Source organism: Neophocaena asiaeorientalis, unplaced genomic scaffold (assembly GCF_003031525.2).
Source record: "Neophocaena asiaeorientalis asiaeorientalis breed wild unplaced genomic scaffold, Neophocaena_asiaeorientalis_V1.1 scaffold212, whole genome shotgun sequence".
NCBI classification, from domain to species: Eukaryota; Metazoa; Chordata; class Mammalia; order Artiodactyla; family Phocoenidae; genus Neophocaena; species Neophocaena asiaeorientalis.
The window spans coordinates 5,900,880-5,912,440 of record NW_020174046.1 but is presented as its reverse complement, the minus strand read 5'-3'; the positions used below and the strand labels follow the sequence as shown (position 1 = coordinate 5,912,440).

Here is an 11,561-nt window from a genome sequence, read left to right as displayed (position 1 = left end):
AACTTACAGATTTATAGTTTTAGTTTCAAATCCATATCTGATGGATGTAATGTTTAATATTAAATATTTATGGTAGAGTGGCTTTTTTGAGGTACAAGATTAGGCATTTAGAATAAGAATTTAAAAAACAAGATTGTTTAGGAATAGAATTCTTAGTCAGGATCCTTGAAACCAGCTAGCATTTTTAGAGAGAAAGACCTTTATATAAACCCATACAATCAGAATAGTTTTTAAACTATTGAAATTATTTTCATCTCCGGTTTCCATAAAATAACTTCAGTTTACCTTGGTAATCTTAAACTGGGCTATTTTATTAACAAAATTTAATTGGCAGATTCCTGCCTGGCTTGTGTTTTGGTTTTTCCAGCTACCATTTTAAAAGCTTTTTCCTGAATCATCCCTGCTTCAAAGCCCTACTTCAACTTGTAAGTATAGATAGGTTTGATAAATTCTTAAGAAGTACTTACTTACATGAATGCTACACGCTGTTATAGTATCCTGAGTCTATATGTCAAATTCTCAGAATTTCTTCACATCAGTATTCTTAGCAACAGTGGAAAATCATGAACGCTTTTTAATGTAACTAGTAGATTCTTGCTTTAATATTCAAGTTCCATGTACGGATGTCTTCATTTGTTGTTGCCATGGAACCAAGTTCTGTGATTTACAGTTAATACAAACTTGGCATAGGAGTTTCTGCTTGTTACCCCAATGTAGTTCTGGAAATCCAAAGCACTTTTTCCAGAGCAATTTTCCTGAATCCATAGAGGCTGACATTGCCCGATTTTAGCCGCTAGATGGTGCCAGTGCAAAGATCCAAGTTTTCTTGTGACATATTCTGAAGACAACTAGCAGGTTAAAGAGGTTAAAGTAATCAGGAATGTTTGGCGCTATTAACATGAGTAGACAAGGCAAAACTGTAGGCAGTGAAAGCCACTTCTCCCTGTGCTCGAGGGTGAGACATCCTCTGTGCGCAGGTGTCATAATGATGCAGTGCTGCTTATGCTATCTGTGCTGAAGGGCTGGGTTTTTATTTTTAGACTGCGTTTTAGTGCCTATGGTTTTGAAGACAATGATAAATTCCTAGACGAAATAAAAGCAAAGTACAAGCCCCCGTTTTTTTTTTTGTTTTTTGTTTTTATTGGATTCAACAGAAACAAAATTAGTCAAACAAGTTGCTTTAAGAGTTCCTCCTCACAGACCAGAACATACGGTGTTAGTAACTTATGGTCCAGGCACTGGTCTGAGGACCACACTTTGAGCAGCGCTGAAAAACCTGCTTGATGGTGCATCCCATTCAGTCAGCAGAACCTGGTTCAAAATGAGGCTCCATTACCACTAGGTGGGTAGCTGTGGAAAGGTCACATAACCGTGACCTTTCTAAGTCTCAGTTTCCTCATTTGAGTCACGTAAAGAGTACCTACGCTTAGGCTTTTTATGAGAACTCAATGTACTAACCTCTTAGGAAGCACTCAAATGTGGGCAGAAACTGAATAGAATTGGTACATTTACATATTAAATACAGACTGTTTTCTCTGATCTCTGCCTCATCATTTTCCTGACTGGTAGGTATTTTTTCCATGAATAGAAACAAGGTGTTCAGTTATCAGACACTTAAAGGACGTTGAGACCTTGTTTGATGGCCCTAATGGAAGCACGGCTACTTGGCGATCCTTGACAAAACGTGCCCTCTCTCTGGGAAGTGTACCTTCTTCCACTGCTGGCAGCTTTAGTGGGCGGCGGAGGGACTGTGTGAAGCAGTGAAGGAGTTAGTTAAAGGGTGCCCGTTCACCCAGATGTACCTGCAGTCAGATACTTCCATGTTCCATATGTGTGAAGAACCGCAGAAGCACCACGCTGCCCGCTGAGAGTCTGGGTGATTATTACAAAGCCAGGAAAGGCTGGCATGCAAACCACATTAGGCAAGATCAATGATGGCAGTTTGTTCTCTGATTAATCGTCATAGTTACCACTTACTGTGACCTTACTAGGCCAAACTATACATGGCTTCAGTCTTTACAACAATCATGACAGATGAATCATTTTCGCGATAAGGAAACTAAGGTTTGGAAATGATAAGTTGCTTAAATCACAAAATACCAGTCACTGGCTAGTTCTAAAATGCTAGCCAGAAACTTGTGCTCTTTATCACTGATTTTACCACATCTGGAAGCATGACCACTCCAGCTGTGGTGTCCAAATTACTCTTTAAGGTTAAGTGAATAGAACAAAATCAAACTACTAGGACTGGCTCTAGAAGTTACAAAGGCTGTAAAGTCAGTCAGAACTACCAGAGAGTACCTAAATGAGAAAGTGTAATTACTATATCTGCAAAAAGTAGCTCCCACCATGACAATGTCACTGACAGTATTTTTAGTTTTGGCACACCATATCCACAATTTCACATTCTGAGTCCAAAGATCCTGTATATCTGATGATATGATATAATTCTCCATATTAACAAAGACTTGGAGATTGAAATCAAGATCACCTAATGGGTTCACTTTGGCCAACACAATAAGAGTTTTCAGCTTCTTTCCAAAAAAATTCCCGAGATATTATTATGCAGCAATTCTGCCCATGTGTATTTTACCTTTCTGTCCCAAGGAAGAAAGGCCTAAGAAATCCACACATGTAAAACCACTCCCTGAAAAACTGATGTGCTAGTAGAAAAAAAAAGCAGTAGAATTAAAGTTTTATAAACCAGAGAGTGTTCTGTTTCTGTTAGGTAAAGGGATTTCTTCATATGTTATTTTAATAAAAGGGAATTTCATAGGTAAAAACCAATATTCAAAATTATAAAACAAATAGAACTGTCTGTGTATAATCACAGCATCAAAAATTTGCAAGAGACTCAAAAGAAACTCTTTAGTTGACAAATGTGGTTTGAAAGGACAATAAAATCTTTTTATGGCTAAAGCAAGAGTCTTGTCTCCTGTTGGCCCAAAAACAGATGTTTCATTTCCCAAGTAAGTAGGTTCTCCACTGTAAAGAAATATTCTTGTATAGTTGGTTTCTATCTTCTTGAAGTCTGCTCCAAGTTCAGCCAACTTCTTATATGTCCTTAACACAAATTTGGAACAGTCGTAGGATTCAAACCATGTCTCTGCCCCTTTTTCTGGGCTGGCTTGGACAGTCCATGTCTCATAATAAATCCCTGTTTCATTGTCCTGTTTTACCCACTTTGCCATTTTGTTAAATATGTCTCCTAGTTAAAAACAAACAAAAAAAAACAACACTGTGAACTTCAAAGCTAATCATGTTAGTTTTAAGTAAAATGCTCTAACCAGATCAAGGCCACGACTACATGATTAAACAACAGTTTTTGAATTTCCAAACCTGCATCTCACAAAAGGAATCCAAGCTCAGCCAATTACTGTTCCATTTTTCAAGGCACAAGGTATTTCTGAACTAAACATTAGATATAATAGGTGTATAAAGAGGAGTCTTACATACAAATTCTATAATCATTTAAGCTACAGTCAAAAGCTAAATTGTACATGTGCGAAAGCCCTCTTTCTCTACTCCACTCAACAAATCTTGGATTCAGAGGCAAAAGAGAAAAAAGAAGCAAGGGAAAAATTGTGGAAGAGGAAAAAGTGAATGAGGCAAAGATAGTGTAAGAAGAACTGAGGAAGGTGAAACATGAAGCTTTTCTGTGCAAAGCAAGGTATGGATGGCTGCCTGAGGAACAGCTACTTGAGAAGGAAGCACCGTGCCCCATTCACCCTGAATATCTGGTATCTCCCTTTGCTCCCTGTACTTGTGGCTACTGCTTACAACCTTTCTACCCACTACACAAATTCTCCCAGTGAATCAACTAAACTGGAAATGTTTTTGACCAAGTTCATGGATTATACAGACTCCAGGATGGCTAACACTCTCTCTTACCACCCTGTACCAGACCAGAGGGATCTCTCCAAATGTTAACAAAATACTCTGCATGGTTGCAACCACACCTGGGCCTAAAACAGCATGGCCCCAACATTTCACTTTGTCACTGTGTGTGAATCTTTCTTAGGTTACTCCAGCTTGAGTGCATAAAATCAATATTTAAAGCCCTACAGAATGAACAGAGTAGCTGCTTTTATCAATTTTATGGTATTAAAATGGTGAAATAATATAAATCCTGTTTTCTTAGAGCTGGGGATACTGTTCATAGTGTTCTTCAACTTTGAAAAGCCACTGCTTGTAATGAAGAGATAAGAATGCTTCAAAACCCTATTCTGTAATGTGAAAAAAGGTCAAAGAACAGGATTAATCACAAGGCAGATGGATAACTTAAAAGATTTAAGTACCAACATATTGCAACTCTTCTACAGAAAATAGTGATCACTTGTTCATATGATCATACTTTGATGTCAGAAGGAAGATTTTGTAGATAATGAGGTAGGTGGAAATGGAGAAAGGAGAGATGTGAACTGGCCTGGAATGAAAGAAGGATAGCTATTTACCACAATGAGCATTGCTAAAAGAGAATGGACTTTTATATTGTTGGATGGTTTGGGGCACATCAACTAGAAAATAGGAAGAAATACAGAAAACAGCATGATAAATAGTTAAAAGATTCCCAGATTACCTTTAAAAGACACCAATTCTGCAAATCAAAACCACAATGAGATATTACCTCACACCTGTCAGAAGGGCCATCATCAAAAAGACACCAAATAACAAGTGTTGGTGAGGGTGTGGAGAAAAGGGAACCCTCGTGCACTACTGATGGGAATGTAAATTGGTGCAGCCACTATGGAGAACAGTATGGAGGTTCCTCAAAAAATTAAACATAGAACTACCATATGATCCAGCAATTCCACTCCTGGGCATTTATCCAAAGGAAGAAAAAACACTAACTTGAAAAGATATAAGCACCCCTAAGTTTCCTGCAGCATTATTTACAATAGCCAAGACATGGAAATGACCCAAGTTTCCATCGAGGGATGAAGGAATAAGGAAAATGTGGCATGTACATACAATGGAATATTATTCAGCCATAAAAAAGAATGAAATCTTGCCATTTGTGACAACATGGATGGACCTATAGGATATTATGTTTAGTAAGTCAGACAGAGAAAGGCAAATTACCATATGATTTCATATGGTATGTAGAATCTAAAAAATAAAACAAATGAACAAACAAAACAGAAACAGACCCACGGATACAGAGAACAAACTGGTGGTCACCTCTAAAATAGAGATTTACCTCTATTATTTTATTTAGAAAGTCCAATTTAATTGTACAGCTTTATATCATTTATTTTTATTGTGAAAATAGAAAAGATAATCTGTAAATAAGGTGGAGTTTTGCATGAGTAATAGTTTGGATCAAAGGTTACTGATTCCAGAAGTGTATTTTATAAGTTGACCTCTGAAGAGCAGACCGTTACTGAGAGGCCTCAACGAAAGTAATTTCTGTCATTTTTGGATATTGATGCAATCATCAAATGCTGCCATAGTTTTGAAACTTACCTGATATGGTTGCTACCAGAACTAACGTCCCGTTTTCCTTCCAGTGAATATCATCAATTCCTTCAAAAAAGCAGGCAGCTCCTTGATTACACCAGAAAGGGGCATTCATTTCAGGTCGGAGATGGGGAAATGTGCAGTTTCCAAGCTGGAAAAGTTCATACCATTCCATTGTGTAGTTCTTTTCAGTTAAAGTACTCCTGAATCCAATGGCGTCGTGCATAATTTTCTGTGTAAAGATCATACATGTATCAAAGCATCTGTGACGTAACCGCTGGTTCAGGAGCCAGATGGGAGAAAGTGCGATACCACAGCTGCATATAGAGCAGACCAGTTATTCCCCTTCCCTGTTGCTATTCTCACGTTGAGCAGCCTCCATGCCCCAGACACAGGAAGGAAGTCTGTGTACCTCTCAGGTGATGAGAGGCTCAAATGGTGAGCTAACCTAGGAAAAGTGTGCACAGTAGGAATTGGATGTGAAGAAGTGATTCCCACCTGCCTTGCCCCTTGCTCGGGGCCTCCTCCTTTCTTTCTTTCCAGGATCTGGGTACAGGAATTGCGTTTGGATCCATAATATTAAAATGGATTAAAGCAATTGCATTGATTATTGTCAGGATCATAAAACTTGATTATTTTTTTGGACTACTTATTTAAAATTCGCTAAGAGGAACACAAATAAACGTAATCTAAAACTAGTGACTGAATAGAGATTATTCCCTCAAATCCACTTAATCAAATCACTTAATTAACCAGCTACAAGATCAAGATGCAGCCTTACCAAGTGTCCCAGGAGGTCTCCATATTTAAATTCCCACACTGGGGCTTGTAAACGAAAGACTTCAATGACATCATCATCCTTCATCACTGGGACAGGGGAGCCAGTGGGACAGAAAGTGTATTTAGCTTGACAGTAAGGATCTGGTTCTGGACGGAAGGAAAAGCGTCTAACAAAAAAAAATCATCAACTTAGATTCTAATAGGAATTTGGTTCTCGCACATCGTAGAATCCAGATTTTAATTTCACTGTCAATCACGTTTTTAGAAAAAACACCCAAAGCTCAGCCATAGTGTATAAATACACATTTTATATGTTATCCTGTGAACAAACTCCAATGATGTCTTTAATAGCAAATGATACATTGAAAGCACTGATAATTGCATGCTTCCTGGTTCCCCGCTCCCATTGTGAGAATTCTGAAGACAGGGACCACACGTGAAAATGTTTATAGCTCCACACCTTATTCAGTAGACAGATATTTACTGAATAAAGGAATAGCTTTCAAATGATATTGAACTTCCCAAACAATCCGTATGTTAAGATTATTCAAAGATAATCATAATTAAATAGAATACATTTTCTATTTTCTTGAGGATTAGCCGACATCCCCTTCAACCAATATTATTGAGGATCTACGACTATACTAGAAAGGGGGGAAACAAAAGTTAAAATGCTGTTCCTCCCTCAAGGAGCTCTGGGTGAGGGCTGGTAAGACATTAAACAAGTGATGAAGCGCAGCATGGTGAATGCTTACAAAGAAATACACAAAGGCCTGAGGGTGCAAAAGAGGGAGAAATCATTTTTACCTGCTGCGGGATGCCTGGGGGTAAGGAGGCAAAGGAAGAGATGAAGGCCTAGCCTAGGTTTTTAAAATACTTTAGGAAGTCAGTACGGAAAAGGAAACAAAACACTAAATACTCTAAGACAAGCATGACACGCTGGAAGAGTCTCAAGTGGGTAAGGAAGACTGGAGTTCAGGCTTCAAGGCAGCAGCGGTGAGAGGAGAGGAGAGGGAGGCAGGGACTGTCACTTCGCCCTAATTCAGGTGCACCTCGGAGACAGCGTGGGTCGCTTCCAGACCACCACAATACGTCGGATGACGCTGTAAAGGGAAGGGAGTCATCCGAGCTTTTTAGTTTCCCAGTGCATATAAAAGTTATGTTTACATCATACGTGGTCTATTCAGCGTGCAATGGTATTATGTCTTAAAACCCCCAACATATTGTATGTACCTCAATTAAAAAATACTTTACTGCTAAAAAATGCTAACTACCATCTGACCACACAAGGTGGCCACAAATCTTCAGTTGGTAAAAAATGCAGTATCTGAGTAGTGCAATAAAACGAGAGGTATGTCTGGACAATGTGAAGGGCACCCTCTAGAGTGCCACAGCTGGGGAGGGCTGAGCCCGGGAGGGAGATCAGTTAAAGGATCTGAAGTAGCAGATGTGATATAACTGAATTTGCTCTAAATAAGCCTCACTTTATGAATTAGAAAAGGGTGGGGAGAAAGGCCAAATTAAGGCTGAGAGGGCAGTGAGGAGGTCACAGCAATAATACAACAAGCAAGGAAGCAGCCTGAGAAGGCCACGGCAGTAGGACTGGGGAGGAGGGACTGTGGTGATTTCAGATCAGCAGACACTCACTACACACCTTTCACTGGAGAGAAAGATGAAAGTAGCTGCCTCTATCTATCCTCTAAAAATCCTAGATTCCCTCAGGTTCTAGCCCAATCTATTGTTTTACAATCCTAACACATCAACAAAAATGTCTATTCTAATTTAAAGAGTTAAAATCTTGATTTAGGGAGTTCCCTGGTGGTCTAGTGGTTAGGATTCGGTGCTTGCACTGCCTTGGCCTGGGTTCAATCCCTGGTCAGGGAACTAAGTTCCCGCAAGCCCTGTGGTACAGCCAAAAAAAAAATCTTTATTTAGACAAAAATATTGACAACCCCTCCTAAAAGCTTATGAGTCTTGGATATACTTAACTGTTTTATAGGTGCTTACCTGGTTTAAGCAAATGGGCAACTACATATAGGTTTCACTTACCCACAGCAAAATCTATTTTAGGTCAAAGGTAATTTCAAAAGTATGATTTAAGTGTGAACTTAATAAAGTTAAAATTTTATGATGGGGATTAGATGAAGGCATGTACTTAACACTTCAAACTTTTAAAGAAACATAAGAAGTCATGGTCAATATCTTGTCCTTAAATCAAGTAGTTTTGGATTTCCAATCTCTTCCTCGTTTTATTAAATATTAAATTTTTACTTCTTTTGAACATTTTATTAACACTTTCAAGAAAACCAGCTTCAAACTCAAATTTCTCTTTTCATGTATATCAAGCAAAACAAGGAAGTACTGCGAGCCATTTAGTGAGCAGAATACACCAATACTGTATTCAGGTTTGAAAATAGCTGGCTAGCATTTACTAGATTTAATCCCCCCAACAAACCTGAAGTAACTACTGTTCCTAATTTTTGACTCAGGACATGTGGACACTGAGATACTGAGCAACTTTCCCAAGATCACACAGCTAGTGATGGTGGAGCCTGACTTGATCCGCAGTGGTGGGAGCCCAGAACTCACTCGCGACCCCTAGGTTATCCTGTCTCCCAACTCACTATTTCGTCATCCAGAATAGTTGTGCATTTTCAAAAGTTGCTGGCCCTTCCCCTGCCTGATGTTGACACCATGGTTTCTTTCTTTCTCTCTGCTTAGCCATCTCTGACAATTAGGCCATGTAAATACTCTTCTAGTTCAAAGGCTCAAATATGCTTCGCATATCTGCAGTCTCCGTGTCCTCAGCTTATGACCAGCGTCCTACCTCCAGGCTGAAGACAGTGGACAAACGAGGTCGCCAACCAAGGGGCCGAGCGGATTCCCGGGTCGCCGGACTTCTAGTGCTAAAAACGGGAAGTCCCAGGCAAACCCAGGCAAGCTGGGTAAACTGGACACTTGACGTGCAAATGTTATGCACTCAAGATAACTAAATGACAGGGCATGGCACGGTAATAAATGCGATATTAAAGGTCTCCCCAAACCATTCAAAGTGTCAGCGACTTGTATCCGACAGTCACGCGACGAAATAACATTACTCCCTTTTCATCCACGATTCGGGGCAGCCCTGAGTCTAGGTCACCTCGTAACTGGCTCAAGGGTCCCGGGAGGAGGTGACCCCAGGGCGGCGCGCAGCAAACAGCCGCGACTCAACAGCTCTCTTACTTCATTCAACGCCGCGCCCTCAGGGTCGCCGAGCGCCGCCCCCGCACAATGAGCAGAGCATGCGCAGAGCCACGCCCTCGACGGCGGCTCCGCCTCCTGTCCGGCGCGTCCGGCGCGCCCGGCGCGCCCGTCCCGAGCGCGGGCGGCTTCTGGACTTGGCCGACCCGGAAGGCGCTTTGGTCCAGTTCCCCCGAGCAGCCCAAACAGGCCGTGGGCCTTCTTTTTCTCTGACTCTTAATGCCGAGTTCTTTCGGCCTCACGTCTCAGTTTAAAGGTCACCGCTTCTTTGGAGCTTCTGCTGACGTCCCCCCAACTACAGTCACCACAAGCAAGCAAACAGAAAGTCCAGCTTTGGTCTCTTTTGGATTCTCTAGCACCGAACTCTTACCTCATCCCTCAGGGCCCAGACTAGGAGACGACAGACATTTGAGTGAAGGAGAATATATGGGGGAGGTGAGTGCACTGAGGAAGACAATAATGGGGGAGTGACTGGCCCTCACCTGACTAAGCCGGTGATGACAGTGGCCACACTAACAAGTAGCTCACATCCACCCACCTCCCCCCGTCAATGTTCATCCTTGTTGGATCTACCGCTTCAGTTGCGAAGGAGATTCTGCATTACTCTGTCTTCTTTGACCCTTCAACCACCTGAAGAAAACAATGGGATTAGCTGCCCTGTTTCTGATGAGGCACTCATGGCCTGCCCTGCTCTCATAGACAGAGGTTGACGTATGTCTATAAATAGTGCATTATGGACTTCCCTGGTGGCGCAGCGGTTAAGAATCCGCCTGCCAATGCAGGGAACAAGGGTTCGAGCCCGGGTCCGGGAAGATCCCACATGCTGCAGAGCAGCTAAGCCCGTGGGCCACAACTACTGAGCCTGCACTCTAGAACCCGCGAGCCACAACTACTGAGCCCGCGTGTCACAACTACTGAAGCCCGCGCGCTTAGAGCCCGTGCTCCACAACAAGAGAAGCCACCGCAATGAGAAGCCCGAGCGCTGCAAGGAAAAGTAAGCCCCCACTCACAGCAACTAGACAGAGCCCGCACACAGCAACGAAGACCCAATGCGGCCAAAAATAAATAAATAAATAGTGTATTAAAGACACATAATCATTTATAGTCACTAATGGTCACTTACAGTCACTCGTTTCACAAGAGGACGGCCTGCAGGACTCAGACCAGGGCTTTCCAACGCTTTCACGTCACCCACAACATGAGTGAACCAGCATAGTATTTGTAAGTATGTTGGAATGAGCAGGGTGACTGCAGTGGCCAGAGGGGACTGTTGTGACCCGGTGGGCGGGGGGTCGGGGGTGAGGGCACGGTGAGAGGTGGGAGCGTCATTGGCTTCCCCACGCCTGCCAGGCCTTCTGAGGGTCGATGGGAATTGTTCCCCTCTACGCACACACGCCTTTGCCCACTTGCTACAGCAGGTTGGGGATTCTGGGGAGGTTCAGGCAGGGCTTCATTTTAACCCTCACTTACCTAAGCATTTAGATGGCTCCAACCCTAGCCCTCCTCCGTCTACCACCACCCAGTTCAAAATCACCAAACCTAAGCTGGCTTCTCCAAAGACCCACCCAAGATGAGAGGAAACTCATCCTAGCGGTGACAGCAGACGGGTACTGCTTGATCTGAAGGGCATCTGTAGGATTCTGAGTGGGCCCGCACTTGAGCATGGCTTAAAGCTAAAAGGAGCAGCTCTCGGAAGAAACATTTTATAGATTTTACAAATAAGGAGACCAGACGCTAGAGGGCCACAGTGGAACTTTCTATCCTCAGGATTTCCCAGAGCTACAAAACCAAGCTTCAGATCTACCTTGGTTAGTGGTGGGGGTCTCCCCTCTTGGGTGTGCAGTCTCTTCACTCTGTGTGCAAGGAGCCCTAATGGTTAGCAAAGCGTTTCCTCATTTTAGCCCTGACTCAGTCTCTCGGTAGCTCCCATCTGCTCTGCTCTGGTCTGCCTTCTGCTCTTCTTGGCTATGACCCTAGCACCCCAGGCTAAGAATGCTTCCAGACTATTGTTGCCTGATCCCTCATCATACTTGCTACTTCTCTCTAGTCCGACGTTTTTAAACTTTGAGGACCCAACA

At 42.2% G+C, this 11,561-nt stretch overlaps 1 protein-coding gene across 1 annotated transcript; it reads right to left on the bottom strand.

The window, feature by feature from the left end:
• Positions 1 to 74: 74 nt before the first annotated feature.
• Positions 75 to 11,147, bottom strand: CLN5 (CLN5 lysosomal BMP synthase). Its single transcript, XM_024753950.1, has 6 exons — positions 11,049 to 11,147; positions 9,476 to 9,698; positions 9,068 to 9,341; positions 6,242 to 6,407; positions 5,467 to 5,692; positions 75 to 3,208 (listed from the first exon to the last, which is right to left on the bottom strand). The coding sequence occupies exons 1-6, from the start codon at positions 11,145 to 11,147 to the stop codon at positions 2,697 to 2,699; spliced, it is 1,500 nt and encodes a 499-aa protein (XP_024609718.1). The 3' UTR covers positions 75 to 2,696.
• Between the last annotated feature and the right edge of the window lie 414 nt (positions 11,148 to 11,561).